The 22,403-nt window shown below is 37.6% G+C and overlaps 1 protein-coding gene across 1 annotated transcript in view; it reads right to left on the minus strand.

Annotated features, from left to right (window-relative positions):
• Positions 1-22,403, minus strand: part of LOC122989134 (LIM domain containing preferred translocation partner in lipoma) — a 136,264-nt gene that overhangs the window by 73,504 nt on the left and 40,357 nt on the right. Inside the window, exon 3 of the mRNA XM_044361816.1 lies at positions 12,818-13,017. Within this exon, the coding sequence (XP_044217751.1) occupies positions 12,818-13,013 (196 nt within the window). The 5' untranslated portion in view covers positions 13,014-13,017. The remainder of the gene's footprint in view (positions 1-12,817; positions 13,018-22,403) is intronic.

Genomic DNA, 22,403 nt, shown 5'->3' on the forward strand with positions numbered 1-22,403 from the left:
ATTTGACTGAGCTACTGCACGCTAATGAGTGGGAATGAGCACACACGGGCCTGTTCAAGTCCATCCATTTAAAAAAAAAGATGCACATGAAACTGAAATTCTGCCCAAAAGCACACATTAAAGTTACATTTTAAAGTGTACATGATTCTTATAGATGATTTTACGCCTGTATAATTAACATAGGCAATTTTTAAAAGGTCACCAGTGTTTACATTGTGCACTTTGTTCCAAAGATAAAATGTTCATCACGTTGTCATTCTGCTGTAAACTTTGCTATTTTTGTTTGCAGATGCTACAGGAGACCAAGAAAACATTGTAATGGGTCAAATTTAAAAGTTTGTTTGCAATTCTAGACATGATGTTAGCTACAATAGCCATGCTAATGCGTCACTTTAAGACTTCAAACATAGGTTTAAAGCTGCTGTCATCTTTATTTTTATATCAACAATGGATCAAATGACTATGTGTAATGTGAAAGTGGTTGCTCACAATTATGAAGCCACAGATAGTATTCCCCCAACTCTGCAGTTCCTCTCAGCTCTGCAGAGCTTTATTGTGTCTTCAGGCTCTTTGCTTTGGTTATACGGCCCATAACTGTAATGTTTTACTCTCACCGCTTTCATTGGCATCATTTTTACACTAAGCTGTACACTACCTGACAAACAATGTTAGTGACTAGCTGGTGAACATAGTGGTGCATTTAGCAGCTTAAGAGCCAGATATTTCCCTCAGTAGTTGGTGGAGATCAAACACAGAGCTAAAAGGAGAGTGATTATTACACCTACATTTTTCAGATGACCAGAAACACGACTTCAAATAATTGTTAATGCTTTATCTGCTGGATGCATAAATAACCTACTGTTTTCTAACAAGTTCGCCCTATCAATTATGAGGTGATACATGTCAAAGCTCACAGCCTGTTGTTGCGGCCCCATGTGGCCGAACATGTTACTGCAGGTTTAAAATAACACAATACACTTTTAATCTTATATCATTTTTACCTCTAATATACAGGGCTGCTCGAAAATATGGATATATTTAGTGAAATTTGTTTTTTATTGTTGCAACAAATAACTTCAGTTCAATTCAGTGCCATAGAGCTGCATTGCTCATTATAACAGTGACTTGCAATTCTCTAAAACGCAAACTCGGTGCACTATATTTCGCAACTCATTCGCATCTAACTGATTGTTATGACATGGGACAGCATTTAAGGAACCTTGACATTAAATATTAAATGATGAAAACATAGTAAATCTAGATATCCATATTCCTCCAATAGATGTTTGAAAGATATAATGTGTCTGACAATGTAAAGACTGACTAATTTATAGCCAGTATGACTTTTCTTAACATCAACAGCTGTGCAAGATGCTGGGAAATTAGGATTATTAGGAACTGATTCATAAAGAAAAAATGATCACAGACTAATTTATCATAATTTGTCTCCACAAATTTGTTTGAAGTGTAAAATCAAATCAGACATTGGAAAGAGGTACTACAGTTCACACAAATGAGAGAGAGAGATGGAGTGAAAGAGACAAAGAAATGGAGCCTCGTCATCCCACGTCAACGGATTGACACACATAATTGTAGCAATTTGGTTAACTAAGAAGTACTAATCTGGAGTAAGCATGCAGTTTTTTTTTCTTCCTGAGATTGGAAATGTAAGTGTTGTGTTACAAACGGGTTAGACAAGGTGTTTGTTCTGCCAGAGGAGGAGAAACAAGCCAAATTTGTAGTTCTAAAGTCCACACTAATCCAAGGATTGCATCCAACCACATGTTTCAGAAAGGATAAGGAGTTACGTGCCAAATTAAATTCTGATTTGGCTTCTCTCGGCACAGGACTTAAGACTGAATCATTTGACCATGTACTTCTAAGTACCAAACCAGACATGAGCTTTGCAAATTAAAGGCTTTTATGAGACGTAATGGGAATTTGTTCCAATGCTGAGACTTTGATGAGTCCTGTTCAGAAATTCCATTTGCTTTCCATGGCTTTTATCTGTTTTCATTAGAATCTAATTGATGTCATCAATGTAGTTTATCCAAGGCAGCTGACCAAATTAATTAAGCGTGGTTTTCAGTTGCCTCGACAAAACAGCCTGGAAAAAAAAAAAAAAAAAAAAAAAAACAACAACAGAGAGCTAATCTAGCATGGTTAAAATTGGACACATGTCTGTGTCTTGAGCATTACAACATTTCAGAAATTGTGAGCATTGCATTAAACATTCCCTCTGGGTGCTTGAGGCCTCCATGTGAATTGTTTATATAATAACCTTGTGACCTCCGCTAAAACTCCAGAGTGTAACAGCTCCTCTAAACCTCTGGGAGAAAAAATAAAATATGCTGTTCGACAACAAGGCTCTGCCCCGGTCCTCCCTCCCCTCTTGCCCTAGTACAGATCCTTTTTGCCAGAATACAAGTCACTTGTAACTTGTGGCTTACAGAGAATTAAACCATTAAGTTTCATGTACATTCCTCTCGAACATCAAAGATGTTTTGGATTTATCATTTCAGGAAACACAAGAGCTGTAAATGTTTCAGAGATGCATGTTTTATTGAAAGGGTCTTAGAGTTCTGTATGTGGAACAGTGGAAAGCAAGACTTGTAGCTGGAATAAGGGTCATTAAGCATCTTTGCTGAAAGGATCTTTCTGGTTATTTTCACCCTCAACCTTATTTTCCTAGTATCTGTCATCATGCCAATCATTTAGGATTGAAATGTGTTAATGTGCGGTATAAAACATCATTACTGGATCCAGTTTGTATTCTCTGTACTCCTTCCATGCAATACCACTCATAAACGAAAGCACTCAACCTTGAAGTAGCTTGTGGTTGAATCAGGGTCAGCATCATGAAGTCTTTTAATAGAGGTCTTTTAACTTGAGTTGCGTGTAATGTTATAGTTTGTTTTCATAATTCAACATTCCTCCATAAGAGGAATGATCTGACTGAAAATACATAACTAGCATATACAAATTTTAACAGCTGTGGCTAAACAATTATCACACAGCCAAAAGCAGTTAAAGTTGCAACTTAAAGGCACCCTGTGGAGGTTTCTTGAAAAACAAACAAAAGTTATGTTTGCATTCAGAGTGTCTCAGCAAAATGCATTATGCATAACTACAAGGTATAGCAAACATGTGGAATGCATTTCCTTCCTCATAGAACATTTGCAAAGCTGATTTTTTGAATATTTAAAATTCTGAGGGACCCAATCAAAAAGGCAAACTCCACAGGGTAACTTTAATTGTCAATCATTCACACACTTCATTCTTTATTTTGCTTTTGCCGTTCTCACATCATATTGGACGAGCCTAAAAGGTTTGTTTTGTCATGTGAGATGCAACAGCATGTTACACTGATTGCATTACTGTAAAAATAACCTAATTACAGTACACTGCTAGTTTGGTGTCAAGTGACCTTATATGACCACAAAAGCTTTTTGAGGAACCTTTTTAGGAACTTGGAATAACTTCACCTACATTTCTATGACCACAGGAACCTAGTTCCAGTTTTGGTTCCTGGGCTTAGGACCCACCCCACAAGTTCCAGAAAATATCAGGGGTTTGCAGTACTGGACATCAGGGCCTAGTCAAACACAAGCCTCAAGACTGATCAAACATTCTGCACAACATTCATTCAGACTGTAAGCATGCACTGGTTGTAGCCAGTATCTCTTCTAGGACTAGGGAGGGGAATTAGGTTTAATATTACAGTTACTGAATGTAGTCGAATTACAGACTGGTCTAAAAAAAGAGTGAGATAAAGAGTGTGAGAGCGAAGAGGAGAGAGAAATTAAACTTCACATTATTTTCTAATTGTTTCAATAAAGAAAGAAAGAAGAAATTAGAGAAAAAAACCCTCAGTACATCATCTCTTCTTTGGAGACGTGTCTTTCCTGTTTGGTTTTCAACCTCCTTTTCCAAAACATGGAGCTTATTTCAAATTTTGCAAAATGGGTAAAAACAAACCAGAAAATTGACATAAAAATCTAAATGAAAACACAATTTTCAGTGCAAATGAAAATTGTTAAAAAAGTGTTAGTGGAGCTTTGAGGTGAGATTATTTTGTCAGGTAGGTGTGTTGAAGATGAGCTGCTGCTGTCAGCAGGAACGCTGCTGAATGATGGTATTGTGTCATCCCATCCTCAGCTCCCAGGTCGAGTCCAAACTAGCAAGTATGCCAGTCTGAACTTGGTGTACTTGGTGTTTAATACACAGTCCAGCCATATACTATGTTTTGACCTAGTCTTGTTTTTCACCAGAATAATTTTCTGAGCTGTCTTTACCATAAGAAGACCTTGTTTCAAGTCCACTGCAGTGAAACAACTCTTGGGTGCACTGGCACATTAAACTTAAAAACTTAAAAATCAGTTTCTTTTTAGAATTTTTTGGTGAGGATCTGCAGAAAGGATAGGCTTTATAATTCTGCCATTTCTTTTAGGTTTTCTTGTCTTTTATGTGTAATTATTTTGTTTCCTCCCCCACCCCTACTTCAAACCTACTACTTGGACGTACTACAAGGAAACCTCACTGGCTTCCCACCTACAAACACAGCCTACTGTGTTTACTGAAAAATACAACCTAGCCACAGGTTCCACTGTTGGAAATCAAACCCTGGGTCTCTGCGGTGGTCACCCATGCACCCAAAATTTCTGCTATTTTCTAATTCATCAAAAAAAATCAACACAGGTTTGAGCATAAGCACTTTTCATTCTGAGGGTTCTGGGGGAGTGCTTATGCTGTCATGCTTTAAAGCAGTGTGAACTAGGCGGAGTGAGAGCGGCTTCTGTGCTGTGAATGAAGCTGGCTCCATTTGTGACAATAGGGAGTTGAAAGCTCCAAGTGAGCACTAATGAGAGAAGCAGCAGGAATACCTACTTAATACGACAACTTCCCCTCTCTTTATTGAGCAATTACTTTTAAGTAGCTGCTTTGTGAACAAGGAATCCTAATCAGTGATTAAAGTTATTTAGGAGGCCATAAGAGGTATAATTGGTTATCCGGTACTGGAGCATTGTTAAGGGGATGATAAAAGGGTGGCAATGGATCCAGCTGTGACACTGAGACTAAAATTAAACTTTGTTTTTCAAGTAAGTGATACATTTATAAACACTTCAAGTACTGTATATGACTAATGATTGCTACCTATGATGGTTTCATACTGCCTCATATATGTGTAAATGCTTTGAGACTACAGATTTTGTTGCGAAGTGATTCAGCTACCGAAAAAGAGAATTGTTTAAGTAGGAGAAAAGAAAACCTTTCCAGGTTGCAGATAAGTCTTTTTTAAGTTGTTTTATTCTGTGGTAAGGCTTAGTATATTCTGTGGGGGAGGAAGACTGTACGCTGAAGGTTGAGCATATGTTTACAGATTTACATATGTACAATATTATCAGAGTTACACGTGTGTAAGCACCGGCCATCTGGCCTTTCAGGACTTAGGACAAAGCCTGGCACAGAGTATAACTGCCTTTCGCATAATACGTCCAACATTTCGGTGAAGGATAGAGTTTGCTGAATAGAGAGCAGAAGGGATGAAACTAAAGAAACCTCAAACACAGGGAGAGTTTTGTCATTGTACTATAAAAAAAGCACACCATGTTTGTCTGTGTGTTTGGATGCACAGAACATAAATTATCTCCCACGATCTGAACTTCATTTACTGCTGAAAGCTTGACTTGCTGGTGTCTGTTAGCTGCCATGAGTCAAAATAAAGGCAGGAGAGAGCGACAGTGTGGGTCCACATGTGTCATGTGACACTGAAGAGGAGAATCGAAGTGTTGGAATGCTTATTGAAAAATCTTCTAAATACCTGACCCCTTAAAATCAAAAGATAGCTCCTCCTTTTGTATTTGCACAAACCTCTGAAGTTATATGCATTTAAAAATAATAACAAAAGAAAATCTGAAAAATAAAATGGTTTCAATATATTCATATTCAGAAGCAAAAACTTATAATCCTTTCCAAACAAAACGGACAACGTGTTTTAAGTCCTGGGTGTCAGTCCACATGTTTTATCTCTACATTCCCCTTCCCAACGTGCTGTGGCAGAGGTGGAGAGCACATTGTTTTGACATAATTACGGACCCGCTTTATTCCATCTTCCATTGGAGAAAAGCAGCTGAGCCTGCTCTTAATTAGCATGATATGTATAGAAGAGTGATTTATGACTTCATTTGGTTGAGAGATGCAAGGGAGGGATTTGAGGTCTTTGGAGATATACTTGTTTTAAGTGTAAAGGAGCAGACCAAAATTGGCTTCTGCTACTCTAAAGAGAATTCCCATGGGATGAGAAATGGAGATTGGGAACAATAGGCGGATTATGTTATTGTACAAAAGCAAAGAAACAAATACCCTGAAAAGGTGAATGGTTGCAAAACCAGAGCCAGCCCTTTTTTTTTTTTTTTTTTTTTTATCTAAACGTTTGAAAAGATAAACTGGCTGAACAATTAGTGCCTCAGAACGATGCAACATTAGCAAGGTTTGCTGATGAGTGAAAGCGTGATTCATCAAAGGTGGCGAGGGGAGCTTCGCTGTCATTTCTTATAAACAAATGGCGGAGAGAGTAAATGAAGCCAGTCATATGTCACACCAGACAGTCACTGCTGTGTAAATTCAGCCAGTTTCATAACATCAAATTTTTCCAATCCGCCACGCTGAGAATATACTGTATAGAGCCTGTTATTCCATACCATAAGTGTCAAACGGGTCATACATTCACATAACATATATTTATGACATATAAATGGTTTAACTGTCATACATGAGTATTCCCATGCAAACAAGTACAGTTACAGATGATGACATTTAAATGTCATCATCAGAAAATTTGTAATTAATTAGGTGTCTTAATCTCTTTAATGGAGCGTGTTAACTGTAGCAACTGAGATGTTACCAAACAGGTTAAAGGATTGTATATAGATATAAGAACTGTTAATGTAATGATGAGATTTAGTAGAAATGACATCATATATACAACATTTTAGAACTAGACTGATACTGCTTTTATGTCACAGATATACTGTTATCTGTAACAAAAATTGCCAATATAGAAATATTACAAAAACCTAGAATCAGTGATGCAAGTTTATTTTTCAACTGTTCAATTTTCTACTCGGTACATATGTTGGTCACAATCCTTTTAAAAACAGATTCTCTTCACTTTTTGTGTAAGGAAATACAGACTATGATGATACTGCAGCTATTGTGTCTATTTTTACATTTTTCAAGGACATAAAACATACATATATATTTTTTTCGATATATTAGTGGAAACAGTGTCTAAGCTTCGAGCTGGATGGTGGTTTCCCACGGCTACAATTGACTGACATGTGAGAGCTGGCATTGCTAGAAGAGGTGCAGTCAACTTCCACCCTGCGCTACTGACGCATGTTATAACCCTGTATATCCTACAGACATTCCGTCAGTCATGTGACCCTCGCCTTGCTGGCCAACTGTCTGTGTTGAATTAAATTATCTTTATTGCCCACCCCCACACAGATACCGCGCCAATCAAACTAACATACCGACATTATCAGTCGGAAGCAAAAGTTCAATGGAGAGCACTTAAGTAGGGGGCGCTGTCACTGTAGAAAAATAAATAAAACGTTAATTTCTCCTTTTTGGTCATGACAATTTTGACCAAATACATTCACATGTCAAGACAGACACTGAGTTCAGTTTGTGAAATCTTACTCTGCATTAAAACTTGCTTTGCTTCTGTAGACACCACTTTAAAAGAACAGACAGGATGTGAAGAAAAATATTTTCACAATATCGTGACTCTTTAGGACACTGCCTAGATTTAGAGAAGTGAAATGTCTCAATTTCTGGCTACATAACATACCGGATAAAAATGGCTGATGAAATGTCATACAATGTAGACCAAAAATAATTTATACACTGCAAAAAAAGATTGAAAAACAATAAAGTTTTAAAAAATCAAAGTGTTGTATCACTCGAACAGACTTTGAACAAACTGCTAACAAAATACAAGTAGTTGAGGTATGTGCACTACTTTGATAAAAGCGGCCTTTGTATCGCTCAGAGCATGAGCCTGTGGTTTCTATGGGGACGCTAACACACTCATTGGTGGATTTCCTGTAAATTCTCCTGGTGACACCCATGAGGGACTCTGACATAACAACCGGTAGTCAGTTTGCCTCTGGCCAGTCAAGCATGGAGGAATAAAAACAGCTTATGCACATGTTCGACACTTTTGAACTGCTGTGAGCAAACAATTAGTGGGTTTCTGGTAACTTAGAACAAGAAGTTTGATCAAAAAGAGCACTTCTCGGATGTTTTTAACTTTCACTATGATTATCCCACGACAAAAACTTTGCAACTTTCATAACCAGAAGCCAGACTTCATGAGATTAAAAAGAGCGTGCTGTTGTAACAAAACTAATTTAGTGTTCAACGGTGTGGTTTTGAGGTTTTTGAAAGAAACCTTGTTTGTATTAAGTTATAGATTATAATCTCTTAATATTATCATGTTTTGAATGAAGTTGCTGATGATGACTCATTCCAAACGGAAAAAAATCCCCATTTAAAGGCTTGATAAAGATCACTGTAAACAGACATCTGAAACAGCCGTGTGAATAGTGTATAGCAAATATGCAAATACGGAAGTAAATCAAATAATGATGCAATGAAGGAGCTTGAGTGATTTTTCAAAGTATTGATTAGAACGCTGCATGCATGTATTGAATAAACAGCGATATAAAATCAAAAGACATCAGTGGTTTGGAATCCACAGTTTGCCATCCGAAAACAACCTATCAGAGACAACAGAAACTGAATCTCCGTTGTGTTTTGGGAAGATGACCTCTGTCCTCGACATCACGTTCAACTTTGTGTTCTCATGCGTAGTTTACACCGAAACTGAGAAGTCCCAGAGAGCACAGAGCAGTCGCTAAATAGTCATCTGCATGTGTTGATCTTTGCGGACAGCTGCACAGAAATCCAGTAACACATGGACAAAACATTTTAACCAGGATGCATTTCTAAAAAAAAAAAAAAAAAAGGGGATGTCAAGGAAGAAGCTATTAACGCACAGTGGGGATGTGAGGTCACTTTCTTATATAATATAGTGTCGCCCAGTGTGTGCGACGATGCATCAGTGCACCTGTTATGCTCCACATCTGCCAATAACATCAAGGTTTTTTTTTTTTTTTTTTTTTTTTTAAAGCTTGTCAGTATACAGTAAATGACAAACTGTTGTCAATGCTGTTGCAACAAAAGTGAACCTAATATTCTTCACAAAGCTAGTTTTTATTGCAGCGCTGTTGCACTGGATTGCATTACCTTGTACAGTTATTCATGCTATTTTGTCCACCTCTCCTGCAACAGAGCTGCTCCTGATTCTAATCACATAACCATCATACAACCCATGTCACTGTCCTTTTCCCAATAACTTACAAACATCTATAACTGAAGTGGAGCGCAGGCTGCTCTATATGGTGCTATTCATCTTTATAAAGCAATCATGACTGAGGCTCCTACAGCACATGTAGCACATGAGATCAACTTAAACCCTAAAATCTCATCTGTTGTAAATCATTTTGAGTGAAGGGTTACTGTCTGAGACCTATATGTCTCTAACTTCCTCCTGCTGTGGCATTAATCAGGACAAGTTCTCGTTGAAAGATCTGAAGGCAGACCTCGCTAACTGTGCACCGCCCCGTCTGCACCGGTTCCTTTGTCCACACAATAAACACGGCCTCAGACTGCTCATTCCACTCCTCATACTGGCCCCTGGTAGACAAAGGGACAGCGAGGGCGCTGTGCCAAATTGACTTGTCCCTAATTTTTATGCTAATCCTCAATTTTATATCAGACAGTCCCCACATTTGATATAAAAGATATTAAATAAATAAATAAATAAAAGGGACCCAGATAATCTGCTCATAAAGACGTCTTATCCTTTGGCAAGTGGAGATGTCTGCAGATGGCTTTACATGTTCAAAATGCTGACAACAAGCAATCATCATTATCAGATGTTAATGTTTTAATGAAAAAAAATGCTGTAGCAGCTCATGAGTCATAAAATGCTAAAAATTTATACCTCGAGTTTTCACTACAAGATGCTCGAACCGTTATGAAACTAGATGTATAGATAAACCGGTAAGCAATAACTTTTCCCATTTCAACCAACAGCATCTGAATCTTTATAATGAAGACAAATGACTAAACATTACCCAGTTTATGTAATGACTGTCACAGTCAATGCGAGCAGTGGAAGAGATATAATAGAAAAAGTGTGAGTAACAGTTTTTCTCAAGTGACTGAGGTCATATTAACAATGTAACTTTGACATCAATGTTAACATTACAAAGCACAACTTTACAACAATTATATCATCTATAAATGTATCCCCGCCTCTTTTTTATTGTTTCATTAATCCTCTTAATACCCGGACAATGATTTATTGTGGAAAATAAGACAGTGGCAGTGGATCTGGATTAAATGTTGTGTTATAAAATGACATTTTGGAATTACAAAGCTTTAATGATGACACAAATCATCGACTAAAAAGCTAGATTTTCAATTTACAAAAAAAAGGTGCACATGGTCAGGAGTGAAAATCAAGACTAGGGGAGTTCATTCTTTTCTTTATGTCTGAGTCTTTGTGTCACTCAGACATGGTTTAATATTACTGTATCACAATAATTTCACTAACTCTCCAACTCTGCATTTTTATTGAAGGCCAGCCTGAACTATTTAACTCAAAAATCCTGATCACAACCAAACTTCAACGCCGACAAGGTGGGAGCCTTTCAGACACATCTCACTCAGGGCAACTATAAAATAAATAAAAAGAGTGGTGACCTTTGTCTCATTAGTGTGCAGAGAGCTCAAAAAGCAGTAGTCTAAGAACAATTTCACAAAACTAACATCTGGAGTACCAGACAGGTCCACAACACAAACCACAAACCCCCACAGACAACAGTGTTTTCAACCTTGCAGTGCGCTCTCTGCTTGCTGAATTTCATAACCGTTTCCCCTGTTTTGGAAATCTAGGACTCTCAGGGGGCTTTGAGGGTAGAGGTTTAGATAATGTTCACATTACAACACATATACCAGATGGAGAGGTGGCTTGATATATGGCTGTATAATATCTTTTATTTGTCCTTTTCTATCTTGCTCACTATGGACTTCACACGTATTAACTGTGCTCTCAATAACAATGACTATATTTTTATGAAAAAAAAAAAATAATAATGAAGATTCAGGAACATTGTACTCATAGTGTTCTTTATACATAATTGTGTATATTTGTATATATTTGTATGGTATGTTAAAGTCACTTTGAGCATCAGTAAGTACTAAACATTAATGCCTTTGAAATGCTTATAGTAATGAGTAGGTGTCTCAACATTTCACTGTCATTTCTTGCCACTGACTCCAAAGTCACTTCCTGTGCTCTTCTTTCAACTGACATTATTTTTTACATTACTCTCAACTGTAGAGGTTTCTTTTCATTTGCATAAATCTTCCTATTATTGTGCTTCTTTGTGTCACAAAGACTTATGTATATTTTTAAAGCCTAAAATATGAGCACACAAACCTGAAAATAAAACACACATTTTACATCTTTACTCACTTTAACACCCTTATATATGTATTTCTCCTGATGTCTCAACACATAAGTAATGTTCAATTTAGAAAAGGTCTTTCAAAAGGGAACTGTCACTTCAACTTATATCTTATATACATAAGTCAAAGGCTATTGCAAATGCATTTGCGACACTGTGCAGTCATATTTGTTGCATGTAAAACAGACACAGAGTTATGCTCTGTAGAGCATAGCCACTGGGTTTGCTCATCTTATTTCTGGATTATTTCAATAATCTCAACCTGAAATGTAAATGTTAATAATTACAGACGCTGCCTTGTTGCAGTGGAACAAAGAACAGTTAAATAACAGTTCAAATTCAAATTCTAATATTTCAAAACTCTATTAGCAAATGTGTTCATTACGCAATAACTTATAGCTCTACCACCTTTGAGAAAAAAAAAAAAAAAAAACATCAGTTCCCACAGGGTCTAAAAAAAGCAGACAACACAAGGCTTCCTGAACTCACACATGACTGCAGACCGCAGTACTTACACTGTATGTTTATTAGAAATTACGCATGAAACAAGGTCTTTGTCACAATTAACATCTGCTGATTTAATAACTTGAATTACTGTAGCTCTACTATCCAGCAAATAACGAATGAACAAACACTTGTGTTACTTAAACAAATCCCTTATTTTTATAAAAAGAAAGAAAGAAAAAAGAACTGAATCTACTCGGTAGCTGTTTTTCAATGGAACACGAATAGAAATTCAAATTTTGGGTTTTCGTCTGACGGTAAAAAGACACTAAAGAGTAACAGGAACTACAATCGATTCGATCCTTCTGCTACTCAGGTGCATTTGTTCTTGAGGAAAGCTGCTGAGAATTTATTGAGAAAAAAAACATTTAAGCAGAAGTGGGACAAGAATGCGGACTAATACTAGAAGTGGAGAGTGCAACATCAAAATATGATTGATGTCAATAAAGTCTAATATCCATTGTGCAGGAGACTGTGCACAGTTTGAGTCTAATAGTTACGATGATCGTTTTGAGACATGAACTACTTCCTGGCCAGCCGAGAAAAAGAAACACTCATTTGATCCAACATTCATACATTTATCTGCCAGACACTTGTAGAAGGCCGGTGGAACTGTATTCAGATTGTGTCTAGAGTGAGTCATAAAGGTCTAATTTGAGTTTTCTCGACATTAATGATTTAGCGTTGTTTGTCTCCTGGGCTGTTACCTGCAGTGTCAGGGTGGGTGGGGTCTCCCGCCTGCTTATAAGGGTTGAACTTGGGCTTGGGTGCGACCACAGGGGCAAATTTCTTGGGCGCCTGTTGCTGGGAGATGGAGATGCTCGCACTGCCCAAAGACGGAGTGGTCTCCATCCTGGCGGTCACTTGTCCCGTCTGCTCGTTACTGTTCGCTGGGTTCCACATGGTTCTGATGAGAAAAGACAAAAAATGAGGGACTGGGAATTTTAAAATTGCCTTTGTTGCATTGTTTCTAACTGTTTCTAAGGATTCATGCATAATAACCGGAAGTCTCCACATGCAGCACATGTCACAGTAATTATGCGCGAATAAGATCCAAGTCTATTTGTTTTATTTCAACTATTGAGTCAGACTCTTAAAAGCAAGATAATACACACTGTGATCTGACATGTATTAATGTGTCCAATTTAATGAAGTAACAATATATCAAAGTGGAAAGGAAATCGCTTTGAACTCTGAACCTTTTCTTATTCACATCCTCTCTTGCAATGCCTACACTAGAACAACAAATCAAAAATGTGATGTGTGAACAAAGCCAGAAGTATCTTAAAACCAAAAAGACTTTACAACAAAAAAGTATTGAAAGATGTTGTAACGCTGGTGTAACCGTCAATGATTTTCAGTGCTGATGCAGTTGTCAGATCAGTGTTCAGCAATGATAGAACATTGATCTGAAAGTCATGTAGAGAAATAAAGATGTAGTGCTTGATTTTTACATGATATTAATAGTTTTTTCTGTTTTGGTGATGGACACCAAGTGCATGAGATTGACAATTAAAATCCTTACATCAAGACGTAGCTCTAACTGATAGCTAATCAGTATTATGACTGTGTATGATATTTTATTTGTGGACTTCCTTTATACAGTTACAGTGAAGCGAACGCTACAACGGGGGTAAAAGAACTTGCCGTAGCTGAGGACACAAACATCAAGTATTTCACCATCGCATTCTGAAATCACTTGAAATATTTGAACTATTTATACGCCACGCTTTTTCCCATCCTTCTTTTTGTTTGTGTTTGTTGTGCTGTGTTCTGATGTTTTGCTGTTTATTATCCTCAGTCTGACTGATACAGGGTTTACATTCTTTCTCTGGAGCACAGCAGAAAAGCCCACGCACAATCATCTTTTAATATCTGCTCAAATCCCTGCTCCTCCTGCCGTCTGAATGGTTCTTACTTTTGATATTTTTCCTGCTCTTAATGCTGCGATTCAGACGTGCGCTGGTGTCTCACACCCACCTGTCCTTTCAATGCAAATGCTTTCATTTCTCCATGCTCAAATGGCTAACAAAATAAAGAGATGAATTGAAAGGAGGGGGGGGGGGAAGAAGAAATGATCTTAGCATGTATGAGTAAGACTCAATACACGACATGTTGAATGGGAAATTTCTGTTTCAGTGTGTGGTTACGTTCTTTGATGATGACAATAATTCACAGTGTCACTTTATGTTTACTAGGCCTTAGTGCACATTAAATCCACTGAAATCAGTTTGTCTCCTATTTCAAACTGACTTTCTTCAAAACAAGTGATCTATATGCCGTTTCAGGGACACAAACCTGAACCCAACACCATGTCACTCTAGTGATTCATAGATTACTAGTGTAAGTAAATAAATCTAATTGCTTTGCCTCCAATTTAACTATAAAATTTCAACTACATAACAATCGTTCTGAATTAACTTTAAATTAAAATTGAATTATTGACTTTCTACTTAAGTTAAATTGTCAGCACCGGTTCTAAAAATATATATATATTTATAGGCTAAATGATTTTTTAAAACATCTGGGCTTTGTAGTTTTTAGCAAATGTTACTCAAACAGAAGTGTGGATTTGTTGTGGACTATTGTAATTTGTGGATTTGGTGCAGTAGTGAGTATTTATGGCAGCAGGACAGTCTACTGCATGTGGGACTGAGTGTTCAGTTCATGGTAATGAACGAATGAATGAATGGTTTTTAATGGGAATCTATGGCAGGAGGAATAAGATGCATCAGACATAGGCTACTCAGACAATACATGTTTATACGATCAATTCCTCGTTGGTTTTGAACTTTTTATTAGACTTGTTGAATAAGAAAACTATTGAAACTATACAAAAGAGACTGAAGGTGAAAAGACAGAAGAAAAATCACACAGCAGTTCAGGAAATAATCCGTATCTGAACCTGACAGTTTCTCTGTTTCACTCCCTGAGCACGTAGTTATATACTGTTGCAAACTAACAGGATATTTCAACAGATCCTGACAATTTTTCAAATCATAATTAGGGCTGAACGATTCTCAAAAAAATATCTAATTGTGATTATTTTGACTGTTATTGCAATTGCAATATGTTTTGCGATATTAGAGGGCATGATAATTTTTACATTATTATTTTAATTTTCTTAAGTCTTTAGAATATGATTGTAGATCAGGACATCTCTGCAGCACCGCAATATTTCATTTAAAATGGTATTTTGACACACATTTCACCTTTAATAAATATAAAATTTTGAGTGGGTCATATTGCAATTTCAATAAAATTTCAATTAACTGTTCAGCCCTAATCAAACTATGGCATCACCTTTTCACATCATGGGACGCGAGCCAAAACAAAGAATCCGGTGTGGTCTGGTTTTAGAGGATCGCAAAGAAGACCGTCCACTTCCAGGAAGTCCAGCAGTGCGTTTGCTTCGCAGTGTGACATTCAACTTCCACAGAGAGACAGAGGAAGCATGCCTCTGCAACACATCAAACTGAGGTCTTGTGCTGCGTATTAATTAATTGGCAATGATCAATATGGCTCAATGACTCATAATGCAGCTAACACTCCAGGCGACTCGGCTGTGCTTTTTATGCCCGAAAGGGCTCGATACAGGCATGTGCCTCACATCTATCACACGTATGTCATTTCAGCATCTTCTTTTCATACTTCGCATCAGGTTTTCTACCTACAGAACATGAACAAATGCACAAAAATCTCATTGCATAGACCTCAAATACCAGTATTTTGGTGATTTTTTTTTCTCTCTGTTAAAGTTAAAGAAAAAGCAGCTGCACACCCACAAATATATTTATTCAAGTCCTTCTTTAAAAAATGTATTTAGTTTAAATGGCATCATCTTTATCAGGGTTAAAAGTCTGCATGTTCATAGATGAATCTGCGCATGTTGAAAACACACTATTCAAATGCCATTAAAATGAAGGTCACGTTTTTTTCAAAGAACATTTTGTCAAATTTTAATAGACAGTTTGACATGGTTAATCCAAAGCGCTTTACCGCTTGCCCCTCATTCACACTTTAACTCACACACCGATGGCAGCCAGCTACCATGGAAGGCACTGGGCTTCAGAGTGGTGCTCAAGGACACTTTAACATGTAGAGAGAAAAAGCCTGAGAACAACTCGCTCTACCTGCTGAGCCACATCCTCTCACCTGCAAACGACCGGGCTGTGCTGTTATCAGCTGCTCCAACAAAACACTTCAACTTTGGAAAAAAAAACAAAAAGGCCAAAACTCTGCAGCCTTTGCTTTCTATTTATCTCCATTGAATCCTCATATTTGAATGGCATGCTTGTAATGGACTGACTAGGGACTACTTAAAGGGAAACTTTTGTATTTTAAACCTGGACTCTATTTTCCCATCTTTTTGTGTCTAAGTGACTAATGGGGACAACGATTTTTGAAATTAGTCCAGTATTGATTGAGAGCGCTTCAGCCAGGAGCCACAAAACGGGCTGTAATGTAATCCTTCAGGGCAATTGCACTCAGTCAATGTATGCCCACTGAAAGTGCTTGTTTTTGCCACTGACAGGTTGAGATTGTTATTATAAATGTCTGACAACATTATGGGAAGAACCATACATAAAAGGTTTTTCTTTACCCTTCGCTTGATCTGGTCTGTTTGTTACTGTGTCTAACCAAGTCTTGCTCAAGGAAGTCTTGTTCTGAAATCTCGCGAGAGTTGGGTTGTTGTCGAAATCAGCTAAACATTCAGCTATGACAGAGTTGGAGAGACGAGTGTCGGGAGGAGTTAGTTGTGTTGTTTAGTTTTATCTAAAAGATTTTCAGAGTCACTCTCGCTCAATACTGGACCTATTTCAAAAAAACTGTTGTCCTCATTAGTCAATTAGACACAAAAAGATGGGAAAATAGGGTCCAGGTTGAAAAATACCGAAGTTTTCCTTTAAGTCTGCTTGCAATGTGCTGTGCATGTTTCCAGGCCAAAATCCCACTTTTAAAATTTTGTTTGTTCCAGATTTTTGTTCAATGTTGTTAGAAATCATGGATTGCAAGTCTGTTGATTATTGCCAAGAAGGGTCAAACTGCAGTTCAGTTCTGACACTGAGGGCGTTGCTAGAGAGCAACACAGTTCAGTCTATTAGTCTATAGAGTAGAGTCTAGGTACAGCACCAGATAAAATCAACATTCACATTACCGTCAAACACTTATAGGAATAGTCGGGTATCAAATTCTGCTCGTTTTATTTTCAGGATGGAGAAAGTTTGTCTCCCGTGACTCCTATTAGCAACACAATGAGACTCAATATGATTAATTTTAGTGACAGTATCTAGCAACTATCAATGAAACCCACTCCTGCTTTAAAGAGAGTATTCTTTCAGTATAAACAATCCTGTAACTGATCTCTTTTGATTCTGACTTCCCATTCCTGTTTCACTCAATCTCTGGAATAACCCCATGCTCTATCTCATGTCTTTCATTTCCTCCATTAAACACATAACTACATTTTCTGGTATAAGGTCAAATTCTAACTGCAAATCATTAATAAATGCCAATAACATGAGGCCTTGTTTGGATGTGTACATAATACACTCTACTGTATCTTACTCTTCTTTCCTCTACATTTAAAAACTGCTAAAGGCATTGTGGCTTTCAGTTCCTCAGTGGCTTCCAGAAATCGAACTATATCTGAGTCAGATCAGATTAAAAGACATCTATGGAGCACGTTACAGTACAGTGTAACCCTCCAGCGAAGCAAAGTATACAGCAAGTACATATTATTTATTGACTGTCTGCGCTCTATCCATACTTTCCTATCAAGCGGGGTTAGAGACTGTCCCAGGCCCTGCGTGTCTTTGTACTGTGGGAGGAAATCAAAGCACCCAAAGGAAACCCACACAAACACAATGTATGCAGTACATAAGATATGCATGTGATTTGAACTTTGCTGTAAACCTATTCTGACTCAACAGATGTACAACAGATCTCTGTGATGAGCATCCCTTTGACTTTACTGGTGATCTCGTGTCATATTCAGATTTAGTGCTTCCCTCAGACCTTTCTCCTGAGCACAGTGTAACACAGTGTGGAGAAAGGTCTGATGATGTGAGACTAAACATGACAAGCTTTTTTGTTGATTTAACTTTGACTTAGTCTTCTGTGAGCTCCCACTACTTAATAAGCTAAATTATGCATTTGCTTACTGCTCTTCTGTATCAGCTTTGATGTGTTCGGTGATAAAAAGTGATAAAAGTCCCTCCCTCCTGCACACGCACCAAAAAACACACCACATGAAAAGCACACAGTCAAGGGTGTATACGTACAAAGGCGCACACACACACAACACGCTGTTATACAGTAAGCGAGGCATGTGGCATAGGTCGAAAGTACACATGCAGTCACAAAAAAGGCTGTGTCCTTATTGAAGACTCGTGAAAGGAAAGTCAATTCTGATTGCTGGGGCAGTTGCAAGATGACTCACAAAGCTGTGACACCGTGTTTAACAGTTTGCTTAATGGGGGCAAGGCAGTCGGGCTGTCTTCTCACAGCTGTTCTGCTGCACTTTTACAGCTGTCATTGAGGAACTGCTGCAGGTGTTTCTGCTGCATTAATCTTTCATATCCACCAAGGAAGCTATCAAACAAAACCATCCAAAGAGGACCACAGAGAGTACTGAATTCTAACATAAAATGGCAGGGTTCAGAGAGTTTTGGGAAAACACGACATGCTTTCTAGCAAATATTCTTCCTGCTGGGAGACTGAGTTGCATGTTGAAAACACACAACTTGATTTTCATTCGTGTTCAGGATCTTCTGCTTTTATAAAGGCTCCGCTAGCTTCTTTACCTTCTTTTTTGCCTTTCTTAACATAGACAATCACAAACATCTATAGATGACTGACTCCTGTCAGAGCAGCAGACAGAAGTGTATTCTTCCTTCTTCCTAAGTGTTTTGTCAAAAATATTCTCAGTCTCTAAACATCAGTATAAGCTACAAATCAACTAGCTGCCTTATGATAACACTGATAAGAACAGTGAAAGTGAAATAAAAACAGTATACAGTTGCAGACCTGAAAATCAAAACAATGAGCTGAAAGACACTAAGATACTATGCTAAGAGGAACTGCTGTTGGGTGATAATTCTCTGAGGGTTCGGTACTACAAGCAACACCTTTCACCTACACATAATCATTTATCTATCATTACTGTAAAAATATTGCATTTAGCAGCTTTAAATGTATGGGTACATTGTTATGGAGACTAATATTTCATGGCAGTATTGTACATACGGTGTATGAGCACCAAGAACTGCTATCCATCTGTCTCTCCTTTGTGAGCAGTAGACACTGCTGACTAGTGACTCTGGGGTTGGGAAAGTGAAACAGCAATGTGTGCCCCTCACTCATTACCAATACTGAGGTGCCCTTGAGCAAGACACTTGACCCCAAACTGCTCCAGTGGAACTGCTCAGTGGCCGGCAGGTCAGGCTGGTTGTACTGGGCAGCTTCCACATGTGAATGTGTGTAACTGTGTGTGAGATCAGGGCAGTCCTGTAAAAAGAGCTTAGCTCTCAGGGAAACTTTCCGAAATATATAAGTGTTTTTTTAAAAATGTGTCCAAGAAGATCAGTGTCCACTGCTGGCTTTTTAGTTTGCATTTTACACATTTTGTGTAATATGTCCAAAACTGATAGTAATCTTCTAAATTGCTTTACACAAAAGGAGAATACAAATGTAAATGTCTTTTACACACCCTGAATATGGTAGATTAGAGGGTGGCTATTGTTGTCCATATTACTGTCAGTGTTCATACATATACTAATGTTTATGGGCAAAAGTGAACTAGAATTAAAGCACAATTATGCTGCTTTTCTCCTTCCTTGGGCTTTGTCCCATGAGTAGAGTTCAGTTAAAACTACACTGCCCTTGGTTCACTGGGCACCTATCAAAACATTACTTCAAAAAGACACTGCAGAGATGAAGATGGAGATACACTTTGGCTGGCAGATTTTTCATACCAAATAGAGGGGTGGTAGGCGACTGAGATTAGCACTCACAGTTCGTGACGCAACATGCGGAGGATCAGCCATGCGGATGAAAATGCTTTAAAAATTAAAGGTTCCCATCTACAAGAGGTTGCTGCCGAGTCTTCCCTGCATTGGACTTGCTCTGCTTTAGAGGTCTGGTTGAATGGCTGAACAGGTTAATGCGACATTACACAAACAAGAGCTTGCTCCCTACATTCTGCCGTTGGGAAAGAGCGAAGAGTTCAAGTGGTCATTATGGATCTTGAAATGTTTTGTGCAGAAGGGTAAATATTTGAAAGTGCCGGAAGTGTGACACCATGCATGTGTTGACATATTAATAAAAGCAAAAGGCTGTTTTGGACCTCTTTCAAGTGTTGAAAATTTAATACTGGAAGCGAAACACCAGTGTCAGGGCATCAGAGGACCGGGCAAGTCAAACATCATGTTCTGAAACATAGCCACTGCAAACAGTACAGCTACATGACAAGATTATCTTAACACCAACTCAAGAGCAGAGAATGTGATTTTAATTCAGTGGCCTTTACATTTAAATTCAGCAGTCAATTTATTTTAGACCTAATCGCGTAGGCATCATTTCTATGTCTTCACTGTTAACAGGCACTAAATGAATGAAAAATAAATGAAAAAAGGTTAACCCAAATGTCAGAATACTGATGTGTAAAACAGGTACTGTTGCACTCTCAGTGGTACATGGTTATGGACAAAGTGGCACTTTGCTGCAATTATCTGTACATTCCCTGCAGTTCTTTATCATACAATGACCTAGAAAAAAAGAAAGTAAGTAATTTACTGCTTTATCCCTGTAAGACAGGAATTCCCTGTGCATAAATGTGACAGTAATTTGTTATTTTACTTATCCATATAAAACATGTAATGTATGGATTAAGTAAAGTAAAACACCACTGTTAATTCCCAACACAGTGAGAGGTCTTGGTAAGTCCCCAGAAGGATAAAAGAAGAAGACATTACTTTAAAAAAAAAAGAGGGAATGATGTCTAAATGTGAATTTTACATACGCTACAGCCTTTCTTTAATCTGAGCTAGGTTACAGTCAAAGCCAGCATCTCTCAATGAAACACGCCCTGTCTGTCAAAAACTGTGCAAAAGAATGGTGATGACAGAAAACAAGACATTTAAAGAAGAATGGGATGTGTTAATCTTTTTCTGAAACTGACAATGTTGTTTCTTCCTTATAAGTTGTGCAGCTGGAAAATAATTTAATTTCTAATTTGTTTTGTGAAAAGACAATTTTCTTTTGGTTAAATGATACTGAGGAATTAAAACTTTTAATTGAAGAGTTTTGTGTACTCTAGAGTTGAAACAATTATTTTCATCATCAATTAATCTTCTATTTTTTTCTCGATTAGTTACTCTGTGAAGTTTTTCACCACTAGTAACACTATGGAGCGATGTTTTTACAAAAAAGGGCAGTGAAGAAGACTGCAAGTTAGAAAACATGGATGTGGGCTTTATCGTAGGATTTAAAATTCTCTAAAAATCATCTTTGTACATTTTTAATGAAGAACAAAATGCACTCAACATGTTTGTCAGGCCTTAAGGAAACACACAATGCATTTTGGTGAGGAACATTGAATTTTGCTTACAAGAAAACTCCACAGAGCACCCTTAATTTATCAATCTTTTGGTCTATACAATGTCATAGCATACTGAGAACAGTTATCATTTCTCCATTAGTCAAAAGGGAGTCCTTTAGATGTCTTACAAAACCCAAAGATATTCAGTTTACAAGGATATCAAACAAAGAAAGGCAGCAGATCCTCACATTTGAGAAGTTGGAGCTAGACAATGTTTGGCATTTTTGCTTGAAAAGTGACTGAAACGATTAACTGACTATCAAAGAAGTTGCTGATTAATTTTGTGTCACTTGACTAATCAATAATTGCTTCAGTTCTAGTTTGGTGAAATTTAAATAAAAAGGTAAAGTGGTTCTATTAATGTGTTATTCAGCTGGTAATTGTTTATTTCAGAATAAGGGAAAGTAGTCTGAACGTCACTCTCCACATGAAGGTATTGATTATTAGATAATGAATGAAAGGCCACTTTCTACTAGAGTTACATTTATAGTACATTGTTTTATCTATTCTGAAAAATACTTAACTATACTTAGGGTTTGTTGCAGCCCAATAAGGGAAATTAAAGGAGTTTTGCCCTCTATGTGCTGACCCCTGATCTGGAACAGTACATCAGGGAAAGAAAGGAGCTGTCACAAAGAAGTTAAACCAGCAACTCCACAGTTACAAAAAGCTCTGGACTGTGTGAGGGAAAA

This window comes from Thunnus albacares, chromosome 9 (assembly GCF_914725855.1).
Source record: "Thunnus albacares chromosome 9, fThuAlb1.1, whole genome shotgun sequence".
Classification (NCBI taxonomy): domain Eukaryota; kingdom Metazoa; phylum Chordata; class Actinopteri; order Scombriformes; family Scombridae; genus Thunnus; species Thunnus albacares.